The 25,780-nt window shown below is 32.1% G+C and overlaps 12 protein-coding genes and 2 non-coding genes across 14 annotated transcripts; 8 read left to right on the forward strand and 6 right to left on the reverse strand.

Annotated features, from left to right (window-relative positions):
* Positions 1-320: 320 nt before the first annotated feature.
* NAEGRDRAFT_31587 (uncharacterized protein) lies at positions 321-497 on the forward strand (the record flags this gene model as incomplete). Its single annotated transcript, XM_002680190.1, has 1 exon — positions 321-497. One exon carries the CDS (start codon positions 321-323, stop codon positions 495-497), a length of 177 nt encoding a protein of 58 aa, XP_002680236.1.
* A 48-nt stretch (positions 498-545) lies between these two features.
* On the reverse strand, positions 546-618 carry NAEGRDRAFT_t169. The gene has a single exon. It is a non-coding gene; the product is annotated as a tRNA-Lys (tRNA).
* A 430-nt stretch (positions 619-1,048) lies between these two features.
* Positions 1,049-1,975, forward strand: NAEGRDRAFT_64540 (uncharacterized protein; the record flags this gene model as incomplete). The annotated part of the gene is made up of 1 exon (XM_002680191.1): positions 1,049-1,975. One exon carries the CDS (start codon positions 1,049-1,051, stop codon positions 1,973-1,975), a length of 927 nt encoding a protein of 308 aa, XP_002680237.1.
* Positions 1,976-2,571: 596 nt separating this feature from the next.
* On the forward strand, positions 2,572-3,000 carry NAEGRDRAFT_31456 (uncharacterized protein; the record flags this gene model as incomplete). The annotated part of the gene is made up of 1 exon (XM_002680192.1): positions 2,572-3,000. A coding segment is annotated over one exon (429 nt), but the record flags the coding sequence as incomplete, so codon positions are not given.
* Positions 3,001-3,018: 18 nt separating this feature from the next.
* Positions 3,019-5,763, reverse strand: NAEGRDRAFT_31486 (uncharacterized protein; the record flags this gene model as incomplete). The annotated part of the gene is made up of 3 exons (XM_002680324.1): positions 3,019-3,584; positions 3,834-4,506; positions 4,561-5,763. The coding sequence occupies 3 exons, from the start codon at positions 5,761-5,763 to the stop codon at positions 3,019-3,021; spliced, it is 2,442 nt and encodes an 813-aa protein (XP_002680370.1).
* Positions 5,764-5,857: 94 nt separating this feature from the next.
* NAEGRDRAFT_78817 (ubiquinol-cytochrome c reductase iron-sulfur subunit mitochondrial precursor) lies at positions 5,858-7,007 on the reverse strand (the record flags this gene model as incomplete). Its single annotated transcript, XM_002680325.1, has 2 exons — positions 5,858-6,592; positions 6,722-7,007. 2 exons carry the CDS (start codon positions 7,005-7,007, stop codon positions 5,940-5,942), a joined length of 939 nt encoding a protein of 312 aa, XP_002680371.1. The 3' UTR covers positions 5,858-5,939.
* Positions 7,008-7,754: 747 nt separating this feature from the next.
* Positions 7,755-9,473, forward strand: NAEGRDRAFT_47119 (uncharacterized protein; the record flags this gene model as incomplete). Its single annotated transcript, XM_002680193.1, has 1 exon — positions 7,755-9,473. One exon carries the CDS (start codon positions 7,755-7,757, stop codon positions 9,471-9,473), a length of 1,719 nt encoding a protein of 572 aa, XP_002680239.1.
* Positions 9,474-9,477: 4 nt separating this feature from the next.
* On the reverse strand, positions 9,478-10,415 carry NAEGRDRAFT_88120 (uncharacterized protein; the record flags this gene model as incomplete). Its single annotated transcript, XM_002680326.1, has 2 exons — positions 9,478-10,067; positions 10,112-10,415. 2 exons carry the CDS (start codon positions 10,413-10,415, stop codon positions 9,478-9,480), a joined length of 894 nt encoding a protein of 297 aa, XP_002680372.1.
* A 321-nt stretch (positions 10,416-10,736) lies between these two features.
* NAEGRDRAFT_88121 (rho family small GTPase) lies at positions 10,737-11,915 on the reverse strand (the record flags this gene model as incomplete). Its single annotated transcript, XM_002680327.1, has 4 exons — positions 10,737-11,019; positions 11,066-11,160; positions 11,209-11,251; positions 11,317-11,915. The coding sequence occupies 4 exons, from the start codon at positions 11,913-11,915 to the stop codon at positions 10,737-10,739; spliced, it is 1,020 nt and encodes a 339-aa protein (XP_002680373.1).
* Positions 11,916-13,344: 1,429 nt separating this feature from the next.
* NAEGRDRAFT_t164 lies at positions 13,345-13,425 on the forward strand. Its single transcript has one exon. It is a non-coding gene; the product is annotated as a tRNA-Ser (tRNA).
* Positions 13,426-13,759: 334 nt separating this feature from the next.
* Positions 13,760-16,183, forward strand: NAEGRDRAFT_64545 (uncharacterized protein; the record flags this gene model as incomplete). Its single annotated transcript, XM_002680194.1, has 1 exon — positions 13,760-16,183. One exon carries the CDS (start codon positions 13,760-13,762, stop codon positions 16,181-16,183), a length of 2,424 nt encoding a protein of 807 aa, XP_002680240.1.
* A 56-nt stretch (positions 16,184-16,239) lies between these two features.
* Positions 16,240-19,329, reverse strand: NAEGRDRAFT_47120 (uncharacterized protein; the record flags this gene model as incomplete). The annotated part of the gene is made up of 1 exon (XM_002680328.1): positions 16,240-19,329. The coding sequence occupies one exon, from the start codon at positions 19,327-19,329 to the stop codon at positions 16,240-16,242; it is 3,090 nt and encodes a 1,029-aa protein (XP_002680374.1).
* A 2,720-nt stretch (positions 19,330-22,049) lies between these two features.
* NAEGRDRAFT_78818 (uncharacterized protein) lies at positions 22,050-24,574 on the forward strand (the record flags this gene model as incomplete). The annotated part of the gene is made up of 1 exon (XM_002680195.1): positions 22,050-24,574. One exon carries the CDS (start codon positions 22,050-22,052, stop codon positions 24,357-24,359), a length of 2,310 nt encoding a protein of 769 aa, XP_002680241.1. The 3' UTR covers positions 24,360-24,574.
* On the forward strand, positions 24,565-25,611 carry NAEGRDRAFT_57317 (uncharacterized protein; the record flags this gene model as incomplete). Its single annotated transcript, XM_002680196.1, has 1 exon — positions 24,565-25,611. One exon carries the CDS (start codon positions 24,565-24,567, stop codon positions 25,558-25,560), a length of 996 nt encoding a protein of 331 aa, XP_002680242.1. The 3' UTR covers positions 25,561-25,611.
* Between the last annotated feature and the right edge of the window lie 169 nt (positions 25,612-25,780).

The raw sequence follows: 25,780 nt of genomic DNA on the forward strand, positions 1-25,780 counted from the left end.
ATGGTTGTAACATTTTTTTAAAGTGAACTTTGAGGCAATCAATCTGATATAGATTTTGTAAATTGCATTTTGTAACAATTAACATTTTTGTTGTACGTGTTGATATTGTTTACAATAAAATCCAACATAAAAAAAAAGGAATTAAATGGGCCTATTCCAACAGAAGGAAGTTAAAATTCTCTTCCTTGGTTAGGACGGTGCTGGTAAAACAACTGCCCTTTACAAGCTTAAATTAGACGAATCAATGGAAACAATTCCAACAACCATCGGATTCAATGCCGAACTGATTCAATATAATAGAGATAAATTCACAATATTTGATGTTGGTTATATGGGCTAACAAACAAGATTTACCAAATGCAGTTGTTGATGTGGATGAATTGACCAAAATTCTACAATTAAATTCCATTAAACAAACTTCATATATTCAACCATGCAGTGCTGTGCGTGGAACTGGTTTATATGAAGGACTCGAATGGATATCCAACAATTTGTAATAAACTTTTGTAATAAAAACAAGCAACTTTGTGGCATAAAATTACAACCGCCCCACGTGGGGCTCGAACCCACGACCGTTGGATTAAAAGTCCAACGCTCTACCGACTGAGCTAGCAGGGCTGCTCATTAATTACCACAACAAGTCAAATTTCCCATGCCAGATACTGTCACCTGCACTATAAGATAAACATGGCTAGAAACCACAACCACTCCAATCTTTGAGGTAGTAACAATACCAGATAATAAAACAATTCCTGTTCCTTACAAAAACTACTAATCTTTAGAAAATGTAAAAACAAGTCATGTTACAATTTCAATATGAATTCTTCTATTAAAGAGTATTAACTTCTAATAAAGTGTTAACACTCTTCTTTGACTAATTTCCTCATACTCAAAATCACTTCTAAAATGTTCGAGTCAATGTCAACCTGTCAAATAATTAAAATGAGCAACAAAGAACCAATCGGAACAATCTCAAACATCCAATTTTAAACCAAAATCAAAAAAACATCTCAACATTGACCTTCTTCTCCTTCATCTAAAATACAAAATGTCAAGTGGAATTAAAAAACTAGCAAATTTTAGTCGTGTCAATGACATTGCAACAGATGTCAATGAATTTTTAACATTTTCATCAGGAAAATCATCATCCGATTCACAAAATCATAATTCAGTTAATAATGATTGTAGAATATTGTTAAGAATTACATCATTTCAATTTTTACCAATTGAATTGGCATCTGACAGCGCAACAATTTCAAATCCTTTTTGTGGAAATTGGAGAGTTAGAATTGAGTTAATTCACAATGAAAATAATGATGTGTTTGATAGTTTTTATTTTGATTTAAATGGATCTCTAGTTCAATCTCATTCTTCTATTGAAAATGTTTTTACAAATAATAATTCTGTCAAACCATGTAAAATTGCCCTGTCAAGTGTCAATGGATCAAATTATGAAGTTTGCTCTAATTTATTTGATATGATTTTTGAAGAAAAAATTACTTTATCATCAACTACACAACTTTCTCCCAGAAAAGAATTATATTATGCACTTTCGTATACTTTCCCATTTCCACACTTTCTAATAGATAATTTATTCTTTAAAATTTCAATTTACACCGTCGAAAAACCATCCACTAAAAAACAACAGCAACAGCAACAAGAATTAGGAAATTCACTTAACAATGTTGAAAATCTAGTTGCCTATTGTAAAACTGATGTCATTTCAACAATGTATCAACCTTTAAATACTACTTTTTTAAATAAGAAAATTAGAGTGAGAGCTGTTAAAAAGAAGAATAATATAACCTCTACAAATGCTTTATCATCTTTTAATACTACTATAAATGGAAATAATAATACTACCCTATCAAGTATGAATGGAATATCAAATGTTGCAGTGAATGGAATTGTTGCTAATGAAAAGGAACAAAAACCCAGATGTAATATTCAAGTTAAAGTTGAAAAATTTGTTTAATTTATATTGAGAAATATTTAAATGTACATATTGTAAAATAAAAAACTGTGATGTGATCCAGTTGTGGAGTATTAAGAGAGATTTTAAAATAGAAACAAAATAATCTATACAATAAGTACTCTATTTCAAATCTGAATTTGAATATAAATACACTTAAGGATTAAATCTGCCTTTACAGCAAATAAAAATCTAATAAACCGTTTACAAAACCAATTAAGGGCGGATATTATCACCTTAGAACTTGAACATTACGCTCGCAATTGATTGGTTTTTATGATGTAAGTGTAAGCAATTTGGTTAAATACATTGTTCATTTAACACAGTTTTCACAATATACCAGTCATGTATTAATATGCTAAATGTGTTGAATATTGTCTGGTCGTTTGAATGAATTAATTGATGAGCGGTATTTTGCTCATTAAATTACTGCTCCAAATATTATTAAAAAAAATATGAACAAATTCATCGCTTGTATTTTATTGCTTATTGCTGCCTTAGTCAGCGTTGAGGCTATGACCTTGAAGACTCAAGCTTCTTGTTATCAAGAGTAGGTATCATTATGATCATCACAATAACAATAATATTTATAAACTAGTTATGATTATCCATTGTACAAACAGTGCGGACAACCTTGGAGCAACCAACTTACTGGCACTGATACTATCTGCAAGTCTGGCTGTTTGATGACCTCCATGTGTATGGCTTTGAACGGTCGTGGAAGATCATACATGAACCCAGGTGAATTTGCTAACTGGTTGAAGTCAAACGGTGGTTTCAGTGGTAATCTCTTTGTTTGGGGAAGTGTTTCTAGATTAGGTCTTTCTTATGCTGGTAAGGTTTCTGGAACTGCTGCCATTGCTGAAAAGCTCTGTTCTGGAAGTATTGTCATCCTTAACGTTCGTTATGGTGGTCACTGGGTTTTGGCAACTGGTTTCGATGGATATTCATTCGCTGTCAATGATCCAGGTTATTCCAAGATTTCATACCTTGCTTCTGAAGTTACTCAAGCTGCTATTTACAATTAAATTCACTTGATTAATTATTTATTCATAATCAATTGTGAGTTGTCCCTTTTCAACCAATTCAATTTCTTTTTCGGTCAGTTCAGAAATTCTTTCACCTCTATTTCTTTCGAATCGATAAGGAACAATTCCAAGAGTACCATCAAATCTATTCTTCTTAACTTGTAAATATTTGTAATGCTTATTTCTTTGAATCATGATAATATTGTCGGCTTCTTGTGTTGCCTTTGCAGAACCAAACACACTGGAAATTTGTAATTGTTCCTTTTCGTCAATCTTCTTTGGATGGACAACAAGCGTCACGTGTACAGATCTTGTAGTTGCAAACTTTCTCAACTTTTCAATTGCCTTATCTTGTAATTCAAATCTATTAGTATATGATGCATCAGAGGTTGACATCATAAATTGTAAATTATCAATCACAATATGAGCAACATCATATACATAGACTGCATAGTCCATAGCATCCAATAATTCGTCAATATCTGTTGAACCATAAAAGTTCAAAAAGTACATTGGTAATTCTGAGAATTGTTCACTAATAATTTCAAAATCCCTCTTCAATTCTTCTGGAGAATATTGTCTAGCTGGTTGATAGGTTGATTTTGGCTTGGATTTAGATTCCTTAGCTGGCTTCTTTGGAGCTGGTGGAGCCTCTTCACCTGCATACGACATTAAACTCATTGGATCAGCATCATAACTGTCAAACATGCTTGCATCTGATTCATCTTCTTCCTTTGTTTGCTCTTCTTGTTGCTCTTCAATTTCTTTGATTTGAAGACTTTCTTGTTTTCTTTGCTCCTTTTCAAATGAATGGTTGGTAGCTAAATCTTTACCAGCCAATTGACACATCATCTTTTTGATAAGTCTGTGATTTCTAATTTCAAATGAACCCCACAGTGTTGGTACATTACCATATTTACAATAGTCCAATGAAAGTTGTGAAAGAACTGTTGTCTTACCAATACCAGTGGCACCTGTAATGATTGTTAATTCTCCTCTTCTGTGCCCCTTTAAGATCTTGTTCAGACCTGGGAAAAAGTGAGATTGAACTCCATTCACAACTTCTGATTTGTCAAAAAGTTCTCTATATACTTGTTGTTTAAATGTGTTGAATGTTAAAATTCTTTCATGTTGAATTGGTGCAGCCTCTTCTATCAATCTGTGGAAGTCAAGACCTGCAAGCAATGCTTCATTTGCATCCTTAATTTTCTTTTCATTGGTTTGTTCTATTGGGTCACCATACTCATCAACTACTTCCTTATAATTCGAGTGGACAATATAACATCTGCCAACACCAAGTTTTTTGGAGAAGAGTTCAGCTCCTTGTTGACCTGGAACATCGTCATCCATCCACAAGTAAATCTTATCAAAATCTTCTAGCCATTGGACGACATCAACTGGAAGTGATCGACATCCATTTGGTAATGAAACAGCTGGAATACCAGTCTTTTGATAGACAGCCATAGCATCAAACTCTCCTTCTGTAATGATAATTGTCTTCAAATCCTTTGGATTCTTCTTTCCCAAATCTCCATCATTTGCTAATGTCTTTCCTTTCACATTACTTTGTGGGTTAGTAGTAGTAGTGGTAGTAGATGGCTTTTCATTCTTAAATTTAGAAGCAATCAAGTGCCATCCAAATAAACCCCAATTATTTGTTTGAGGAGGATCCAATTTCATACATGTCTTATCTTGGATAGCTCTTATTTTATGTCTGGATAAAAGAATGCCACTTTCATGAGATTTGGTTGGTTTGAACATTGGGAATGTGAAACAAAGCTCATTAACTCTTACAAGGTTTTCTGTCTCTTGTTCTGGATTTTCGATTACCTTTGAAAATGGGAATACTCCACATCCAACACCATACATTGCTGCTACATCCTTCTTGATTCCTCTTACCTTTTCAAGATATTGAACTGCTTCTGGGAAATCTACTCCATCAAAGTTGCTTCTGTATGTTTCAAACTCCTTCTTTGTTGGTTTATCCCTCTTCTTTGGTAAATTAGTTGCTGATGTTTCATTGTTTTGCCCTCCTGCTTTTGGTTGATTGTTGGATACTGAATCTGAGTGAAGTGTTGAAATTGGTGAATCCTTATGGAAATTCATTTTAAAATCAAACCAAGAACCCTTAGCTCCACATCTGTGACACATATAAGCTCCACTAGCTCTGTGAATATATAATTTCCATAAATTAGTGACCTTTCCTTTAGTATCATGGCAGAAAGGACATTCTTTTACAATAATTTCATTCATTACATTTCTAAAGCCCAATCCTTTTCTTGTTAAAAACTCTTGAATATCACTTTCGTTGATCTTGTAAAAATTAGAAACAAATGTATTAAAAGCATTGGAGTGATTTTGAAGTGGGTTATTTCTATCTTCTGGAGTTTCCTCAAGTGTGTCGTCATATTCCTCTTCAAACTCTTCCTCTTGTTGTTGTTTTATATTTCTATTCGGTGCTATTGTTGATGATGCATTGGTCATTACTTGTTGAATTTTAGCATTAGAAGTTGTGGTAGGCTTTGATTGTGTTGATGTGCTTGTTGCTGTGGTATTATTATTGGTGGCTGCTGGGGTAATCTTTTTAATTACTTTTGTGTAACTAAATTGTTGGCAACAATTGCAATTATGATGATAACATCTGTGTTGTTGAGAGTTGTTGATATTGTGCAAGTGTTGATGATGGCCTTGTTCGGAAGGTAAATATTTGCTTCTCGATGAGACAATAGAGTTTTTGAAAGCCTTTGAAACCAACTTTCTCATTTTTTTGATTTATTTTGATATTAACAAAATCATTCTTCTAATAGAAATCATTATCTTTTTCAAAGATATGAATGATTGAAATTTTGATTGAGGAAATATTTATGAAATTTGAATCAGTTTTATTATAAAGTTCTATGTGTACAAGCCTCGAAAAACCTCCCTGGCTTTCAAAAGATTTAACCCAAAGTAAGAATACTACCATCGAGGGAGTGCTTTGGAACTTCCATGTTCAATGGAGCTGGTCCCTTAACAATTCTACCAGAAGCATCGTAGTGAGAACCGTGGCAAGGACAGAAGAAAGCATTCATAACACCAGCATCAGTGACTGGAACACAACCCAGATGGGTACAAATGGCCAAAATAACAGTCCATTCATCATTCTTAGTTCTATCAGAGTCTGCTTGTGGATCCTTCAAAGTAGAAAGATCAGTTTCAGCAAGTGATTTGGTTTCATCTTCAGTTCTGTGCTTGATGAATACTGGTTTACCTCTCCATGTAACAGTGATGGTCTTACCCTTTGGAACGTTGGAAATATCAACTTCAATCTTAGAGACGGCCAAAACATCAGCAGCAGCGGACCAAGAATAAAGGAATCTCAAAACAGCTAATCTGAGACCAGCAGCAACAACAAAACGACTGCTGTTGGCAACAAAGTAAGCAAATTGACGCTTATCATAATCACCTTCCTTAAGATATTCGTTAATGTTATCACCGTGATAACCAGTCTTTGGAGCGGTTTCAACGAGTCTTTGAACAGCTTCTGGGAGTTCGTTTCTCTTCAATGTTTTTTCACTTCCAATTTGAGTAGAGTAGAATCTAACTGGTTGGGCTATATATCATCAAATATATTAAATAATATCCACATAACAATAAATTATTTACAACAACAACAAAAATTGTTTTTTGATATTAATTCCAAAATGTTCTATCATCCAAAAATTTCGCTATAAAAACTTACCAGTCAACAAAGTCTTATGACGGAATGACTTGTTTACTGAGAATGTATTAGTGAAGATTTGTTGTGGTTTGATCTCTGGAATAGCAGTAGTCTTTGATGATGATTGGAAAATGAAGGTTGGTTCTTGATGTTCAGCAGTAACACCTGGGAAAGCTTGAATATCAAAAGCGGAGAGAGTCTTGTTGATTAAAGAAGCGCTACAAGCTTTGTGTGCAGAGAAGGAAGAACCGAGGTTCTTGATTGGGAGAGTAAGAACGGTCTTGAGTCTGTAGCTTTGGTTGAGCATTTTTTTTAAAGGTCTTCTTGTATTTTACAACACCAGCAAAAATTTGCTCGGGCAGCAAATCTCCTTTTGGATGTAGTGCGCAAATTGGTAATTTTCAAAGCAGAAGAAACAACAAAAGATTAACTCTGCTATCAATTCACCTTATCATCATTATCACCATCATGAATGGTTTTTAAAGTGTTGATCCTCCAATTTATTTTTCTTGCTTCACGGAGTTTTGTTAAACTTGGCGTTGTATTTTAAAAAATTAATTTTAATATTTCATCACAAAGCCTTCTTCTTGTTAGAATATAAAACTATTAGCAAATTAATTATTTACTTGACCATGTACTTAACATATTATCAATAATGCAAACTTGAAGTTAGAACATTAGAAAATTAATTTTAATTATTTCATCATATCTTCAATATCCAAACATCAATTTTGAATGGATATGGAAATGTACTCCATGCGATTGAATCCACAACACAATTGAACATGTATTAACCATTTCTCCTAAATGGCAATTGTACAATTTAAAAAACACTTGAAAGCATAATATGGAAAACCTCCAACAACAACAAATTGAAAAGAAGTGTTCTTCTTGTTTACTTCTTCAACAGTTGTTTAGTGTTGGTTGTTTCTTGTTGCTGTTCTTGATTGGAGAAGTTGTTTGTTCTCTTGATGCTGGTTGTAAACATAATGTTGGATTTGAGTGGAAGAGATGTGAAATTTCAAATCATCATGCTTACTTGAATTCACACGAGATGGAGTGTTCATTTGTTAGAGTTCCAATTGATTGGAGAAGATTTGATGTAATGAATGAAACAAATCATGTGAAGAGTGAATCACCAACTACTCTGGATTGGATATGTGTTCATGTAAAGAGGTTGAAATCTCTCAGTTCAGAAAAGAAGGGCCAATTGTGGATTCATAATACTCCTCTATTTGAATTTCACAAAACTGTATCTGTGGAGGTTGAGGAATTATTCTTGAAGGAATCAATTAGATATAAAGATTATGATATTTACTTTCCAGATATTAGAGGATTAGGTAAATCAACTCCAAAATTTGTTTGTGAATTTGAGGAACAATCAGGACATGTCTTCATTTCAGAGAAGGATATTGATGCATGTCTAGCCACAAATACTAAGAATGAAAAGATAATTAGTGAAAAATATGGAGAATATTTTCACACATATCAAATTGTTAGAGACATTTTTCACATGATTGAAATGACTAGAGTAGAGAATGGTGGAGAAAGTTATCGAATAATTCATTATGGATATGGTTTTAATACATTTCTCATTGGTAGAATGATACAGTTAGAGAAGGAATTGAAATTATCCTTCTTGAACAAGTCATCCAAGAGCTATTTGGATATGGTTATAGTTGATTCAGTTTTTTCAATGAATGTTTCAACAATTGACATGTTCAATTTTGATAAGAGATTTAATGAAATTGCTCTTTCATTCCTAGAGGAATGTGATAAGGATAAATATTGCACTGAAAAATTGGATTTACTACACAAAATTAAGGGAAAAGTATCATTGAGAACATTGTTGAATGGAATCTATTTGATTCATTTGAAAAGATGTTATATTGCGAATTCTTATTTTTTCAGGGATATTTTAACTTACTTTTACTATGAGGATGATTTGAGACATTTATTGATACCGCTAATATTCAGGATTTCAAGATGTAATGAATTGGATAAGAATGTTATTCAGGACTTTTTTTATCACATTAACCATACTATGATCACTACTGAGAATTCACATACGAAATTGCAGACCTATTCAGCTTTTGAGAGAGTAATTGGATCTTTCGAGTTAATGGATCATTCATTCAAATTTTATAAGGAAGAGGAAACCGGAGCTCTTGATTTGGCTGAATATCCGTTCTATTCTGGACTCTCACTTAATATGATGAAGACTTATAGTTTGTTTTTTCATTCACCCCATTCAACAAATCATACTAATAATACTCATAGTCATTTCACAGATTTTTCAAAACCAATGTTAATGTTACATGGCTCATTGGATCCCATTAGTTCAATCAATAATCTTATCGATTGGAAGGATTTCTACTTGAATGAATCAAAGGCTAATTTTGAAAACCATCACGCTGTTACTTTTCCATATGTTAATCATATTACTACTTTGAAATCTTATTGTAGCTTGGAGGTCATGCATACATTTATTCAATCACTTGGAAGGGAGTATTTCAATGAATGTCTATTGGAATCTACTGCATCAGATCAAATTAGAAGTCAACTGTTCAACGAGTCAAACTGGAGTGAGCAATTGAAAAATACTACTCTCATATACTTTGGTACGAAGGATGCTCTCGATGGTGGACTTTCAATATCTGCTTCAAATTATTATTTCCTGGTGGTTGGTATGAGTGTTTCAGGAGTTTTGCTCATTGAATTATTTGTTCTACTCATCATTTTGTTAGTCATGTCTATCAAGGAACTCAAGTAGTTTTCTATTGGTCATGGGGAATGTTATTCCTTCCCTTCATTTCAAACAATCGAACTGTGGTTCTATCTTCAATCATGAATAATTGAGGCAGATCAGTGGTGGAAATTTCCTTACTCACAACCATATCACGTTTTTCCATTTCACTCACAAAATATTCAAATGTTTTCTCATTTCTCTTTGTGATGGCAAATAGAATTATCAAATTTCTATTTCTATTAAATAATTGCTGCGTTACATCACACAATCCTGGAATAACACTACTGTCATAGGCAACGTCAGCAGCAATTAAAATATCAGTATCTTTTAAAAGCTCAATATCTTGCTCTGTGAAATTCATCCAATCCAATTTCATGACATGTAGATTGGAATTTTCATTCTTGCTTGACTTGTCTTCCTTCAAATAAATATATTCAGAGTTGTAAACTTTGTGTGGAATATTATTCAATTCACAACAGTAAGAACAATTTTCCAAAACACAATCCAAATAATCAGTCATGGTAATTCTTCCAGTTTCCTTCAAAATATTCATTAAGAACAATCCTACTAGTCCAATACCACTTCCCAACTCGACAATATTCTTTCTTTCAAATGATTCTAGATTAAAAATTAGCATTTCCAATTACGATTCATCAACATACCCAAATTAGCAATGATATATTCAATTTCAACGAGTCCATCAACCCACAATGCCAATCCAACATTTAAAAATTGAGGAAAAACTCTCACAACAATTGGGTTCTCACACAGAAAATCATAAATTCTAAAGGAGCTCTCTTTCATATCATATCCATAGAAATATCCACCTTCAGAACAATCCATATTAACCATCTCCTTTCTATTACCACTTCCAATCAACATTTCGGAATAATCTTCAATTAAATCATCATAAACACCTTCTCCATTATTTTCACAATTTTCAATCATTTCAATATAATTCCTCATCAAATTGATTTTAAAATTCAATGAGGGAATATTAAATTTCCTAGCCAATGAATTTTGCAACACATCACAATAACACAATTTCTGAATTTTCATACAAGTAACATCAAACATGTTCAATTCCTTATTTTCCGATAATTCTTTTTGAAAATAGGAGAGAAATTGTTTAGAATTCGGAAGACCATTAGAGAGAAGCATGGAAAGTGTTTTCGGAAAGGAACAAGATTGTTGATTATTAACAGTTGTAGATGATGGAGTGTTCATTTTTTTTGTTGAATTTGTTTTTTTCACACTTGTCAATTAGCTCATGTGAAATCTTTGAATTTACATGAGTAGGCACTTTTTTTGACTCTTTAGAAAGTGTTTGTCCTGTCTGGATGTTTCAGTTTTAATTAAAAATTGTGGAAAATCAGCTAAACCTTCATTTTCCTTTGCACTAACTTCCAAATATGTATAACATCCAAGTTTCTTTGCTAATTTTTCACCCAATTCAAATGAAATTGGTTTTGTTTTGGTATTGAGAAGTGTTGATCTTCTTAGGGAGGGATTAGTTTCAGCATCGGATTTAGTTTTCATCAAGACAATATTGGGATTCTTAATGTTCTTTCTATTTTAGGTAATTTAAAATAATTCATTAGAATAGAAAAACAAACCTCACTTCAGGAATCCACTGGGTTGCAATACTTTTAAAAGATTTCACAGAAATACAACTGAAAAACACAATAACCAAATCAGTTTCTGGATAAACCTTAATAAAAATTTACCAAATTAAGAATTTCCAACTTTCCCAACTTACCAAATGTCTAATTTTTTCGTAATCACCAACATTTGACGTATCCCTTTAAAATTTCACAATATTTCCATTTAATTTCCATTCAATTTCCAATTTAATTCAACAACTTACCAATATCCAATTGAGTACTGATTTCTAGGAATTGAATATGAATAATTATCAAATACTTGTGGAATATATTCACTCGGAAATATTCCACTTGAAATTGTAATGAAAAAACTTGTTTTACCCACTTGATCATCTCCAACTCCAATAATTTTGAATATTTTGGATGGATTTGAGAGAATTGGTTGATATTTCTCAATTTCTCCCTTTTCAATGTAGAAATTCTCTTTCGAATGGTCTGATTTCAATTCATCCACATACGAAATCAAGTCATTTTCTTCTTGTTGAGCTTGTTTCATAAAAGTTTCAAGAAATTTCAATAAATTTTCTCGATAATTTTCACAAACACTTTCCAAATATTCGAATTTCTCTTCAAATACATCATACGAATCCGATTCTTTGCTCGAATCGATATAATTCTGTATAGTTTGATAATAAATTGGTTTCCAATAAAAATCTTCATGGCAGAGTTGACAAATTCTTGCTGATTTGGATACCAAATTTAGTCTAAGCAAATCATTACTTGTTAGAAATGACAGAATTATTCTCAACATGTCATCATTTAGAAAATTGTTAATATTTAATTGACGTTTTGATCTTGACATTTTTTTTTAATTATTTACACAGATTACAATGAACCAATTTTGAGAGAAATTTAGGTATTTAAACTAAATAAGCTTTCTTATAAAATTTGTTCCAAATTAAATTTCGTATATTTGTATCTCAAATAATATTCAACAAATTCTTCCTCATTAGAACACAATTTTTGAATTTTCGAAATGTATTTCTCACGAGATTTGGCATTCATTTTGTCATCCGTTCCACTTTCTCTAAGATTCGCAAAGAGTTTCGAATATTTTTGAATGGTCAACCCAAGATTAATCAAATCAAGTCTCTGATTATGACCTTTCTTTAGTAGTTTCAAATCTTTCTTCAAAATAAATGATGTAAAAACATCCCTTTCTTTTGTATCTTTGGGTGTGAAGCTTTTGAATTGATCTGAAAGTTCTTTTGAAATTTCCTTCACCTTCTCCAAGTAATGTTTCTTTAAAAAGTGATAAATTAAATTGTTTCGAATAAAGTTTGGAAAATAATTTGCAAAAAATCTATGAGTGGCTGAATTGATGTAATGAAAAGAATTATTTAAACGAAACTTCAATATTCGAATATTAATTAGTAAGCAAAAGTAGGGAATAAATTGTTTTGGAGATAGTTCATAACTTTTCACAGTTGGAATGAGATACGATAAAATATGCTTCTCCAAATATTCAACTCCAGATATTCTGCCACCAGAATTTCTATCAATGAATTTGTAAAGAAAACATTGATTAGTTTCTTCCAATCTATTCGAAAGCTCATTTCTCAATCCACCAGCAGAACCATAAAAAAATTCTGCATTCTTCAAATCATCACTTTCCCTAGCAACATATAGAAAATAATCACTAGCAACAGATTTACCATATCCACTTCTTATTTTAGGAATATTCTTTCCTCTTACTATAATTGGTTCTTCAATTCCATCAATTAAAAGTTTCATTTTGTAAAATGGTACATCATTAAATGATAATATTATCTCTGTAAAGACAATTCTTGAGAGAATGATTTTCACTAGTTGAGAGGAAAATGCATTCGGAAAAGTTTGTTTAAATTCCAATTCTAATTCTTTCGATGGTTGAGAATTCTGGGAAAGGAACATGTTGTATTTTGAATAGTGATCACTAATTGTGTGTTTCCAATATAAAGTGTCATTGTGTAAATTACTCTTCTGGAGGGAGTTGTTTGTTAATTGGTGAAAGTAGGTTTCCCATAGTGGATTGGAATTGGCAATTCGATTCCACTCTTTGCAAACTAGAGATAGATAGGAAGTGTGCGAATAATCGAGAAATGAAAAGGTATAATACAGAATATCCTCATGAAGATGCATTTTTTTTCAAGTTGATTGATATTTATTATTAGCTCAGTTTATCTAGAGATTTACCTCAATTTCATGGCTCCTATTGAATATCAGGATATACTAAATTGTGTGAACATGAAGCGGTCTTGACCGAGTGGTTAAGGTGATTGACTAGAAATCAATTGGGGCGACCCGCACAGGTTCGAATCCTGTAGACCGCGATTTTTTTGAGTTACTTTTGAGAACGTTTAATTTAGAATAAGCAAGAAAAAACACCAAATTCTAAGTTGAGAGGAATCTGAGATATCAGGAGGGAAACGAATCTTGTTAAGGTTATATCTGCGAAATAGCCCAAGCCAAGTAGATTCAATTTTTCACTTACTACAGTAATCAAAGGGACCCCTATTGCTGCAAAATTGCAAATTGCACATCAAATTACTGTACGGTCGAATGATACATAGAAAAAAATTGTCTACATTAATAATTGCTGCGGAGCTGTAATAATTTATTTGCGCAATTTTAGCGGTGATATCATAGTTTAAAGGCTTTGAAAAAATGTCATCACAAGTGACTCTGATTTTAGATGTTGTTGACAAAAGGGATGCAACTTTTATAGCTGAATTTTATTCCAATAATTGTAGTTATCAACAATTTGTGAAAATTATTCGTGAAGAGAGTAAGAATCGTTTGAAATTAAACGAATCCTTTGTAGAATGTTACAAATCAGTCGAGTTGATCTTCCGAGGTCATTTTCTTCCTTTTGATAGTATCAAGCAAATTACACAAGTGTTTAAATATCCATTCTTGAAGAGTTATCAAAAGATGAATCAAAGAAAGGTCAAATCCTTTTTTAGTTGGAAAGACAAACCAGAATCTATTTGGGATAGAATGGAGAAACTAGATGAAATTGTTCGAATTCTTATTAATAATGAAACTGATTACAAATCTATGTATTATATTAATAATTTATTTAGAGATTATGAAAATCAACCGAGCTTGTTGTTTGTTATTGGATCTCATCCGAAAATGGATTGGGGGCATTTGGTTTCTGCTCTTGCAAAATCTCCCGAGTTGACCAAACACTTGTTTAACTTTAAATATTATTCATTAAATGCACTACCAGAGAAATTATTCCAAATAAGACATGTAGTTTCAGAATTAGTCAAGAAGGACATTTTAGCATTACAATTAGCTACTAATTTTAGAAATGATAGAGAGATTGTTCTTGATGCTTGTAAACACAATCCATTGGCTTTACAATTTGCTAGCTCAGACTTGAGAAATGATAAGGAATTTGTAATGAAAGTGTTGGGAAGAAGATTTAACACACTGCACTATGTGGGAGAGTCTTTATTATCCGATTCACAAGTATTGAGAAGAGGAATGATGTCTGAAAAAGAGTGGAGACATGAAAGATTTGATTCTATGAATACTTTTGAATTGATGGAAGAGATTTTGAAGAATAGACCACTAATGGTTCTCAAATTTTATCATTTATTGGAGGAGAGGGGTCTTGAATTTAGAATTGACTCAATTTGCAACAATTTCAAAATAATTATTGAAAAGTCTCCGTTCCAAATTCAAGAAAGCATTCTTTTGAGGAATCAAGTCAATCTTTTTAATTCAATTGAAAATCCAAATGTAGCTCTGAAATTTATTTCCATTGGATATTGTGAAAGATATCGTGCTTGTAAAGATCATTTGCTCCAGTTAACAAAATCGAAATATCCTCATTTGGAAAATCTTTCAATGGAAACAGAGGAAGAAAAGTACATTTTAAAAAACCATTCAAATGGTCTCATTACATGTAAAGAAGAATTGAGAAATGATAAGAACTTTGTACTGAGATATTTTCAATTACACACTAATAGAAAGAGGATGATTTCCATTATTGGTGTTGGGGAGGCTTTGTTAAATGACCAAGAAATATTGAAAGAATATCTTGTCACTAACGGTATTCCTGTAGATGATGAGAATAATCTATCATCAGAACTCTTGATGAAACAAATTATTTCAGTCTACCCATTGTCCATTGTAAGATTTTACAAATTTTTACAAAATGAAATAGAGTTCAATATCACCTCTTTTAATTTCCAAGAACTTTGCAGAACAGCACCACTTATTACCGATCTACAATTTGCTTCACTATTAATATGTAAGAATTATTCTTTTTATTATAAGCTATCAGATGAACTGAGGAAAGAGACATCTTTTGTTAAGATACTGCTTTTTAAAAATGGGGTGAATATTCATTTTAAAAAACTTCCTTCTACTTGTTACTCAGATAGAGAAATAATGACCCATATATTGACAACACCTTCATATCACTATAAGAATGAAAGTGAGTCAATTTGTTGTGCAGTTTGTAAAGCATTCCCATTTGATATTGACCTTATGAAACAAGCAGTCAAATGGCATGGACATACACCACTTCCTTACATGCATCACGACCTGTTACTAAATAATAGGGATTTCTGTTATTGGTTAATGGACAGTTGTGGCCATCCACAATCATACTTTAAGTATCTTCCAGAAAAAATCAGAACAGATAGGGATTTTATATTTGAATTGCTTGATGATTTGTATTGGAAAATTGGATATGTGAAAAATATTACAATGGACTTTGTGATGAAATGCATAAGGAAAAACAAAATTTGCTACAAGTATTTTGGACAGATATTTAGAGAAAATAGACAAGTAATTGATCTGGCAATGGAAATGGGTGTTCCAATCAAGGAAATTACAGTATGTCAAGCATTTAGTGAGCATTTGTGGGATAGTTCACCAGATAATTTTGTTGATAATTTGTGCCATCCAGGTTATCAAGTGTTTCTCAATAAGGATCTACTGAGGAGAGCTATTGAAAGAAATTCTAAAGGTTTTGACAATATTGAAAAATGGAAGAATTATCCTGGATGTGAGTGTTTATCCGAGCAAGATTGGACAGATTTGAAAAAGTTAGCAAGTGCCATGGAATAGTAAAATTGGATGGCAAAATTGGTTTATTATACTTAGTTAAGCAATTTAGTTACTTATTAGAGCTCAATACTGTTGTATCCTTTCATCTCCTCAAAGTTGAAAATCTTTTCTTTTGGAAGTGATTGTTTCTTTCTAATTAACAAGACAATAACCACGATAATGAGAACTATTACACATAATGTTAAAAAGGCAACACATAATCCAAGACCGATTACAGTGGTTTGTTCAGAATGTGATGGTTGGGGTTTGATTGGATCTGAAGATTTTGCAACAATTACCAGATTGTACTCTTCGTGCAAAATAGTTTCAGCACAATGCAATGTGTAGAGTGAATCAGTATTGGTTATTGCACTACTTCCATAAAATATTCTTTCAGATGTGACATAAACGCACTGAAGAGAATTTAAATCAGATATTTTGTTTCCGTATTCGTCACGTAATTTGTTTACGTCGAAAGTGAACATTCTGTCTGTGGAAATATCTGATTTAACAATTTGCATAATTGAGAAACTCTTCACCTTAACAAAACCATCCAACCACTTGTCATCATCATCTTGGTATTTCAACATGAACCTAACACCATTATTCAATTGAGGGAATGATTTGGAGGAGAAGGAGAATTCAAAATAGGTTGATGGAGACAGTTCATACTTTAAGGATCTTTCATAATGTATAGAATAGACTTTACCAATTTCTCCAATTGGGTTGTTGTAAGCAAATACGGCGAATTTGAGTTTTTGATTGATGGATATATTGATGGATAGTTTCCACGGATCTTTTGACTGTGTGTCATCACATTCTAACCAATTGAATTCTTGTTTCTCGTCATCAACAGAAAAAAATCGGTATGAAAATGGATCCAAGTTTCTGTTGATAGAGTTCTTTTCATAGACTAAATCTAGCTCAGTATCAATGCTTATACTACTGTATACATTGACTTTACTGGTATCCAAGACGTAAACACCAACCAAAGATAGTGGTTGAAGCTTAGTGTTTGGAAGTGAATAATCGGAATATTTCCTATTATCAACCATTAGCATATAATTTCCTGTTGATCTGCAGTTTGGATTGAAAGAAATAGTCAATGCATCCATAGGTAATACTTGGCTATAGAATGTATCAATATCAGTTGGTATAACAGCATTAATAGAGTTGAGATCCTTAATGTATACATTGCCAACAAATGGCTTGCCCAATAGAATGAAAGCAAATGTCTCATCTCTGATATCCTCCTGAAGGTCGATCAGTACAAGTTTTTCCTGTGCATCTGAGATTATAATTGGTTGAGATCCACTCTCTTCAAACTTTTCAAAGTTTGATTCTTTGAATAAATACCCTCCTTTAATATCTGTAAACCTTATCTTCATAAATTTAAATATGGAAGTTTCAAAATCAATGAGGAATTTTCTTCCCTCATCGAATCCATACGTCTCCAATCCATTTCCGTTTTGTTGTAAAAAGCTGTACAATACTGTATAATCATCCGTTCCCTTCATGTTTGTTGGATTAAAGTTGTTAATTGTAAAGTAAGGTCTGGATTCATAAAGAATTGGCGTGTAATATCTTTGTTTAAAGTAAACTGTAAGATTAATATGGCTTCCCAAAGCATAAGAAACTTCTCTCGGATAATTAGCAAAAACAACTTCCCCAATCTCTGCCTTTGATTGTGCATAACTGAACAATCCAAAAGTTCTCTTTTTATAAACTTTTGAATTGAGTATTGGATCCAAATTGAGGCTGAAACTTGTTTGGGAGAGTCTTGGAATATCATCAGAAATCATTTCAAATAAATTTCCTTCTGAATTTAGTATGAACAATCTCAGTGAGTATGGATCGACTCCCATCTGTTGGGATGATTCAATATGTACAATGATAGCATTTTGTGAATCATAAGTTTTCTTCACATTAGTATTGATTTGAACTTGTGTAAAGTCTATATCAAAAACATTTGTGAGTGTGAGACCTGATTGTGAACTTGGGCTATGATTAACGTCTTTAAATTCCCCAATACTATTATCTATAAATGTATAACTTCCAGTTAGTTGACTATCTGGTTTAAATGAAACTTGAATTTTAGGATTGGATGAAAATTCCCTGAGTGTTTGAGGGTCAATAGAGCAAGCTGATCTAAAAGAACAAACTTGAATGGAAGGGATTTTTCCAATAACAGCCATGACATATTTTGAATCCTTCATTATCTGGTTGCAAGTCAGTATGTATGTGGAAATTGTTCCTAGTGAATTTGAAGACGTAGGATCAATTGTTAGTTGTTTAAAATCAGAATCAGCAGTTGCGTAAGCGCATTTCAACGAGAAATGATCTACTTTCTTATTACCATATATTATTTCCAATCTGTGATGAATAGATCTAATTTCATCCAACTGGAAAATTCCCTTATTATCTTCTTCAATTGTGTATGCACCAAGAAGAACATACGAATCTGGAACAGTAACATTACTATCATAACTCGAAACAGTAACTGTAGGTGTTATGGTTTGGGATGGATCTTGTACGGATGCATTTGGATACAAGATGTGCATTTCAAATTGTTGGAGGTTGTAGAATAAATCTCTTGGGTATTTGAGAGAGACACTCTTTGAAAGTTTCTCCTCTGTTGAGGAATAGGCAAAGAATAGCATGAGCTTGGAAATGGAAGTAGCTCCCTTAAACTCATTCAAAGAAACATTAAATTCCCATGGTCCTTGTGTTGAATTAATGCTATCTGAAGTTGGAAACATTGGAGTAAAATCGAACAGAACTGGAGTCTTGCCAGGTTCAATGGTATATGCTCTTACTGAATAAGGGTCAATGTTAATCTTGAATGTTGGAAAAAACTTGATCGTCAGTGTTTGTTTCTTATCAGATAGTGCTGCACTTTCATTCCTTTTCAACTCCCAAAATAAGGAATATTGACAAGTCAATTGATTTTGAGTAACAATAGCAGGGACATTAATCATCTTGGGATTGGTAAGGAAAGAAAACTTTTGATTTCCACTCCAGTCAAAGTCATCATGATAATGAACCTCAAAATAACCTCTAAAATGTCCCAATTCAAAGAAGTACGTCGGAATTACCTGTGTATCTACATCATGAATACTATCCAAGTTATAAAACATGACTTGTTTTTCAAAGCTTTCCCTCACCATCACCAACACCATTATCAATACCAACACTAAACACCACCTACGGCTATCAAACAAGTGTGCATGCGTGCGTTCAATCTTTTGCATCTTTATCAAAACGAGAGAGAGGGAATGAAACAATGACGAGTCGTTGTATTTTTTTTAAGGCTAGAAAATTTTTATAATGTGGAGATTTTAGCGCGCTGTAAAAAAGATTTAAGGGTTCATTTTGAACCAGTAAATGGTTTACAATGAGTAGTTGATACCAAGTAGGGATGACTAGAAAGTATTTGTTAAAATATTCTCTCAATGGAAGTTTGCAGAGCTATTAATCTAAAATACTTCTTGTTTCTAATAACTGTTCAGCAAGTTTTGAAAAGGAAGGCCTTTGATAGAAATCTTCACACCACGAACATTGTACCATGGAAAACAATGAATCAAGAATTGTTAAATACTTTTCAAAAGGATCTTCCTGACTAATTCCTCAAGGAATGTAAAGCTCTCTGTTGTAAAAAAGGTAGTTTTGATTGTTAATGTAGAACTAGGCTGGTTGAGTAATTCTTTTTCAATAAGTAATACCATTCAATTCTGTTGCAGACTTTCTTTGGAACTGAAATATTTGATTTGTATCTGACAATTCAACATGTACATCAAATTCAGTCAACGATACTATTTTCTTAACTGGCTCTTTTGCATTTTCAAATAAACCAATAATAACATTAAATGGCTTTCCAAATTCAGTTTCAAACAGTCGTGAACCAGATAATGCTACAGAAACAAGCTCTGGAAATGTGTCATGATCTGATAAAACATCATTACCACAAAAGTTGTTCGAAAAAGATAGTTGATTATTGATTTTTGTTCCTATTGAAAACACCACCACCAAGAAATGAAGCATAACTATCTTCTATTTGTGTTTTTGATTCAATGCTAAGCTCTGTCTTGAATGTGAAAACTGCGCCACCATATTTAAGAGCCTTATTAAAAAAGAAATAGGAGCTGGAAAAATAGACCTTCGATGAATACCAGGAATCTACTGCAGCGTAAGCACCTCCATAGACAGCCGTATTGTTTTCAAAAAACTTGGAAGTTATTAGAAGGATAAAAATTTTTTTCAATACTCACGCTGTTTTGTGATAAAAATCTATGGGCATATCGAGACAGAATTGCTCCACCTATTAAGGCCGAATTTTTCAGAAATAAACAGTCATTAATTTCAAGTAAGGATTCACGTTGTAAAATTGAGCCACCACCTTCCTCATCTACTTTTTCAGCAATTGTTGTGAATATTTGCTGATTGTTTATAAACGATGTCTTAAAAATAACTAAATTGTAAATGTTTCGAATAGTGATAGCTGATCCTCCCTTAGTGTTTGAGTTTCCTTCAAAATTTGAATAGGTAATAACTGCATTTATACCAACGCCTTCCATAAAAAGAGATCCAACAGAGTTACAATCAAGAAACTTTGATTCAACAATAATTACAGTAAGAACTGAAAGAGATGATAAATATAGGGAGTGAAATTCATCTTTGGGGACTTTGTTGGAATATCGATAAACATACGCTTTTGGAATTAAGTGTTGGAATATTTCCAATAAACAGACTGTTCAAAACTATAACTCTCTTTGCTTCTTCAATGTGTATTGTTGAGTTCATAAAACTTGAACCAGCTATTTCAAACGAAGGAACTGTCCGATCGGTCACTGTTAAATAGGCAATGGCATACTCATATAACCTGCCTTAAATCTCGAATTTCTTATTACAATATAAAACTGTTTCACAAGATTAAAATGTATCTTTGAACCAAGGTTTAGAATTGTGTTTTCACTAGTTGAAGAGTCAATTGTTTTAAGAAGGTCTAATTTTGATTGAGTTCCCACAGTTACATTGTCAAGCGTAAGTTTACCACTTATTTCATTAACAAATAATTCTTCAATAACACAATTCTGAATTTCAATTTGACCATCAAAATACAGGTTCAACCGTAAATTCAAATTTGAAAATTTAAGAGGAACAAGATCATAATATTTAACAAAGCCTACACAAGATTTTCTTGTTGTCAAGGAAGTAATGTGCAGGCTCATAATATTCCAATTATTATTAATAAAACCAACACACATCACATCGTCATCCATAATATTAAATTGTACTGCCAGATTAGATGTATTAGTACTATTCATCTTCATTAATAAATCAAGTGCATATTTAATTGTATTGCATGGTTTTTTAGCTGATGAACATTTTTCATTATCCAAGCCCTTTCCACTTAAATATATTTCCCTTATTTCTTCCTGTAATGCTAAGGAGGAGGAAATTAATAGAATTATAGAAAGGATCATCACCACAATCATCCTTACCATCGAATGGTGATGTATTGTGCTGTAGCATGAATTCCTCATCTCACAATTTTTTAAGTAAGTTTGAGGAGCAATAAGTGAAGATCAACAATTCTCCGATTATAAAGCTCCCCTTTATGTTCTCTCCCTTTTCAACTCTGAGTTATGTTTTGCAAGATATTACAAATAAATTGCAGAATATCAAGCTTAACAAATGGAACATAGCAAAGGGATTCTTCCTTAGTATATCAGATGTACTTCTCTTAATATGGGAGTGCAGATTTAGGTTTAGTTTTAGCTAAACTCTTTTCATCATTCTTTTGAGTTTCATTATTATTTACATTGGTTGAATTATTTAGTATATGAAGCCAGCTTGCTGTTGATTAATAGAATTCGGAGAGTAAAAAATGTTTTCACGAGATTGCCCACAAAATAAGCAACATAATTCCTCCGAAGAAATTCTTCTTCAACAAGCACAAGATGATGATGAAGATTTAATGATTAACTTTTGTGATTTTGAATTCAATTTAAATTTACAAAGTCAAATTCAAGACTTGGCACAGATTCGTGAATTTGCAAAAACAATTTCATATTATAAACATCATGATAATAATCGGAATAGTTATGATTTATGTAATGACGACTGGTTTATGATATTGGATTTTATTCCATTCTTTGAATTTAGCAAATTTGCATTAGTTTGTTCATCATTTGCAGAATTATTGACTTTTAATAGAAGATATTTGGTAATGAGAAGAATTTTGAAGGGTTTTCCAATATTGCTGAAGGATCATCACTATTTACCTGTTGAATCATTGGAAATATTGGCAAATAATGAAGCACCATCTGATGATCCATCATTTGCCAAGTCAATTTACTCGGACATGATTAATTTTCTATTCGAAAAGAGGAGATACAAAAAGAATATGTGGAAAAACATTCCTAGTACAAAGATTTTGGAAATGGATCAACAAGTATTCATTTTACCATTTAGAGATTCAATGATTAGAAAAGTATTTAGTGATTTTATTGATATTCCACAAGTTTTGTTGGATGATAGGGATTTTATTTTGAAGTTTTTCAAATCTTTTCCCAAAGCTCCAAGATATTTCACATTCCTCAATTCAAAATTGATGCAAGATGAAGAGATTGCCAAGATGGCAGTGCAATCCAATGGATGGTTTATTAGATTTGTTCAAGATCCAACAAGTGAAATTCTTAATACTGCATTCTGTTCCAGAAAAAGATATATCATTTCATCAACTTCTCACCATACTTTTGAAAGATACAAAGAAAGCTTGATTGAATTTGTGAGAGAGCCATTTTATCATTTGTTGGAACAGAAATCAATTGTTAATGATTATAGAATGTCTAGAAAGGAATTATTCTTTAAAAGAAATATGATTTTCGATTCCAAATGTGGAAGTAAGAATGCAGAGTTCTTGTTGCTCTTTTCATTCTTTGAAAAATCACCTGAATTCAAGGGAGTTCTATTATATTTCTACAATGCTAAAACTTCCACTGAAAAATATGATCACATTGATGATTTGATTACTGACCTGTTATGTGTTCCAGAGAAATTTCAACCAATTCTATCAAAACCTATGTTAGTTCCTGAAGAATTGAAATGCAAGACAAGAGAAATTACCATGTCAACAATGTTGAAAAATATATTGGATGACAATTTCACTTTTGACAATGTAATGACTCATGACAAAAAGAAGCTTACTACATCAAGTATTGAATATCTAAGGGAAAGATTGATCCAAAAAATGAAACCGACACCACTCTTTACAGGAATGTATTTCGGTAAGAAAGTTGAAAATATTGATTGTGAAAACGAAAGTGAAAAAATCAAATTATTGAATGAAATATCAAAATGTAGGGGATTGAATATGAAAATGTTGAAATATTACCCAAAACATTACGTACTTTTAGATGAGGAAATCAAACAGGACGAAGAGTTTAAAAGAATTGCAATGAGATGTTTAAAATTCAATGCTCAATACTTTGACTTTTCCAAAGATGATATGCTTGTATTATTACTCTCAGCTAATGTGAAGGTATCTGTTGAATATTTGAAAAAACAGTCAAACTGGAGCTCAACTTTGGAAAGAATCAATAATATTTTCACAACAAATGGAAGAATTCGCTCAAATTGGTTAACTTGGCCACAAGTTTATTGCTTGTACAGGTTTTTACTCTGCTACTCATTCAACAGAGATAAATTATTCACATTAGAAGATCAAGTGAAAATGATTGATTACATCCCACCTAAACACAAGAAACTCCTTTTGGAATATAGTTATGAGGAGTGCTTGATGGAAAAAATCAGATTGAAAAACCTAGTCCAGTTTGATTTCTATGATTCAAGAGTATTTCTCTTTGGATTCAGATATATGATTAGTTATAAATCAATTAATGCCATATGTAGAGTAGTTGATGGTTCATTGATAAAATTCCAACAATCAGATAGACTCCTCTCAGAAATTTTGAAAGTGACACCCAAATTTATTAAGGTATTCATGGAAAAAAGACCTAAAATTTATAGGAAAGTAATTCTCCCTCCCTATCCAGTTGAATTGGTGATAAAGCTTGCATTGGAAAATCCAAGAATTATTCACTATCTTCCAAGAAATATTCAAAGTCACCCCTTACTACTTTGTGGGTTGATGGGGATTTATAGAGGTCAACATAATTCGACCACTGGAATGTGAAAAAGACAGTAGTTACTAATACTGATGTTTCAACATTAATGCGCACAAATTTCAGCACATCTCCGGACCTGCTTTCTCCAAGCAATACTACGCATAGGATGTCCTAAATTGTCCTCATCTACTATTGTTCAAATGAAAACACTATTTAAACAATGATGAGCAACAGCAGTCTTTTCCACAAACAAACAATAACAAATATCAAAAAATGTCTCAACAACAAACATTGCTTTTAACTGGATCAACTGGTACTATTGGTAAATTGCTCATTCAACAATTGCATTCCACCAAGCAAGAAGCACACTTGAAACTCAAACTTCTTGTCAGAAATGTTGAAAAAGCTAAGGAATTATTCGATGCATTGCAATCTGATTCGTTCCAATTAGAATATATTCAAGGTGATTTGCCAATCAATGACAAATCAGTTAATACTGAGTTGTTATTTGATAAGGTTGAAAAGATTTTCATTTTGGCACCTGATGTTCCTCAAAAGGTAAACCTTGAAAAGTCAATTGTCGAGAAGGCATTACAATACACCAAAGCATCAAATGGTCAATTGAAACAAGTTGTTAAATTGAGTGCATTAGGTGTTAGTAGAGATAGAGAAACCAACAATTTGCTTCGTTGGCATGCAGATTCCGAATACGAAATTTTCCAAGCATTGAATCATTACAATGAGGTCAATTCTGACAATACTGTTTCGCATGTATTTATTAGACCTGGAATGTTTATGCAAAATATCTTGGGTGGTTACGAGCACTATTATTTGATGAATCATAATATGATTGTAAGACCTGATTTGAATACTAGACACTCTTATACTACCTCCTTTGTTGATGTTAGAGATTTAGTTAAGATTATTTCATTAGTTTTATTGGAAACTGATGTCACTAAATATGGTGATAAAACATTTACTATCACTGGACCATCAACAACCACCAATCAAGAATTTGTTGAAATTGTCAGTAAGGTATTGAAAAGAGATATCCATTATGAGAAAGTTTCTGAATTTACTTTTATGAATATGTTGAAAGAAATGCAAATTCCAAATGACTATATTTGGATGTTGATAAAATTATATCAAACTGGTAAAGAGAATGGAGCCGCAAGTATTATTTATGAAGATTTTGAAAATATTACTGGAACTTCGCCAACAACTTTTGAACAATTTTTATTGGATCATTTGAGCTATTTTAATCAATAATTACAAATTTGGAGCATGGTTTTTATAAATTGTAATAAATATTATTATTTTATATGAAATATCAACTGATAAAGTGTTATTTCTTAAAAACTATTAAAACTATAAAAATGGAAATCTACGATAATAGTCAATTTCCATAAATAGAAATGGAGTTTCTTAATTTTGTGGTTCCACCATAATTATTCACCTACATAGCAGAATAAACACCTCATGTGTTGAT

The sequence above is a fragment of the Naegleria gruberi genome (genome assembly GCF_000004985.1).
Source record: "Naegleria gruberi genomic scaffold NAEGRscaffold_10, whole genome shotgun sequence".
NCBI classification, from domain to species: Eukaryota; Heterolobosea; class Eutetramitea; order Acrasida; family Naegleriidae; genus Naegleria; species Naegleria gruberi.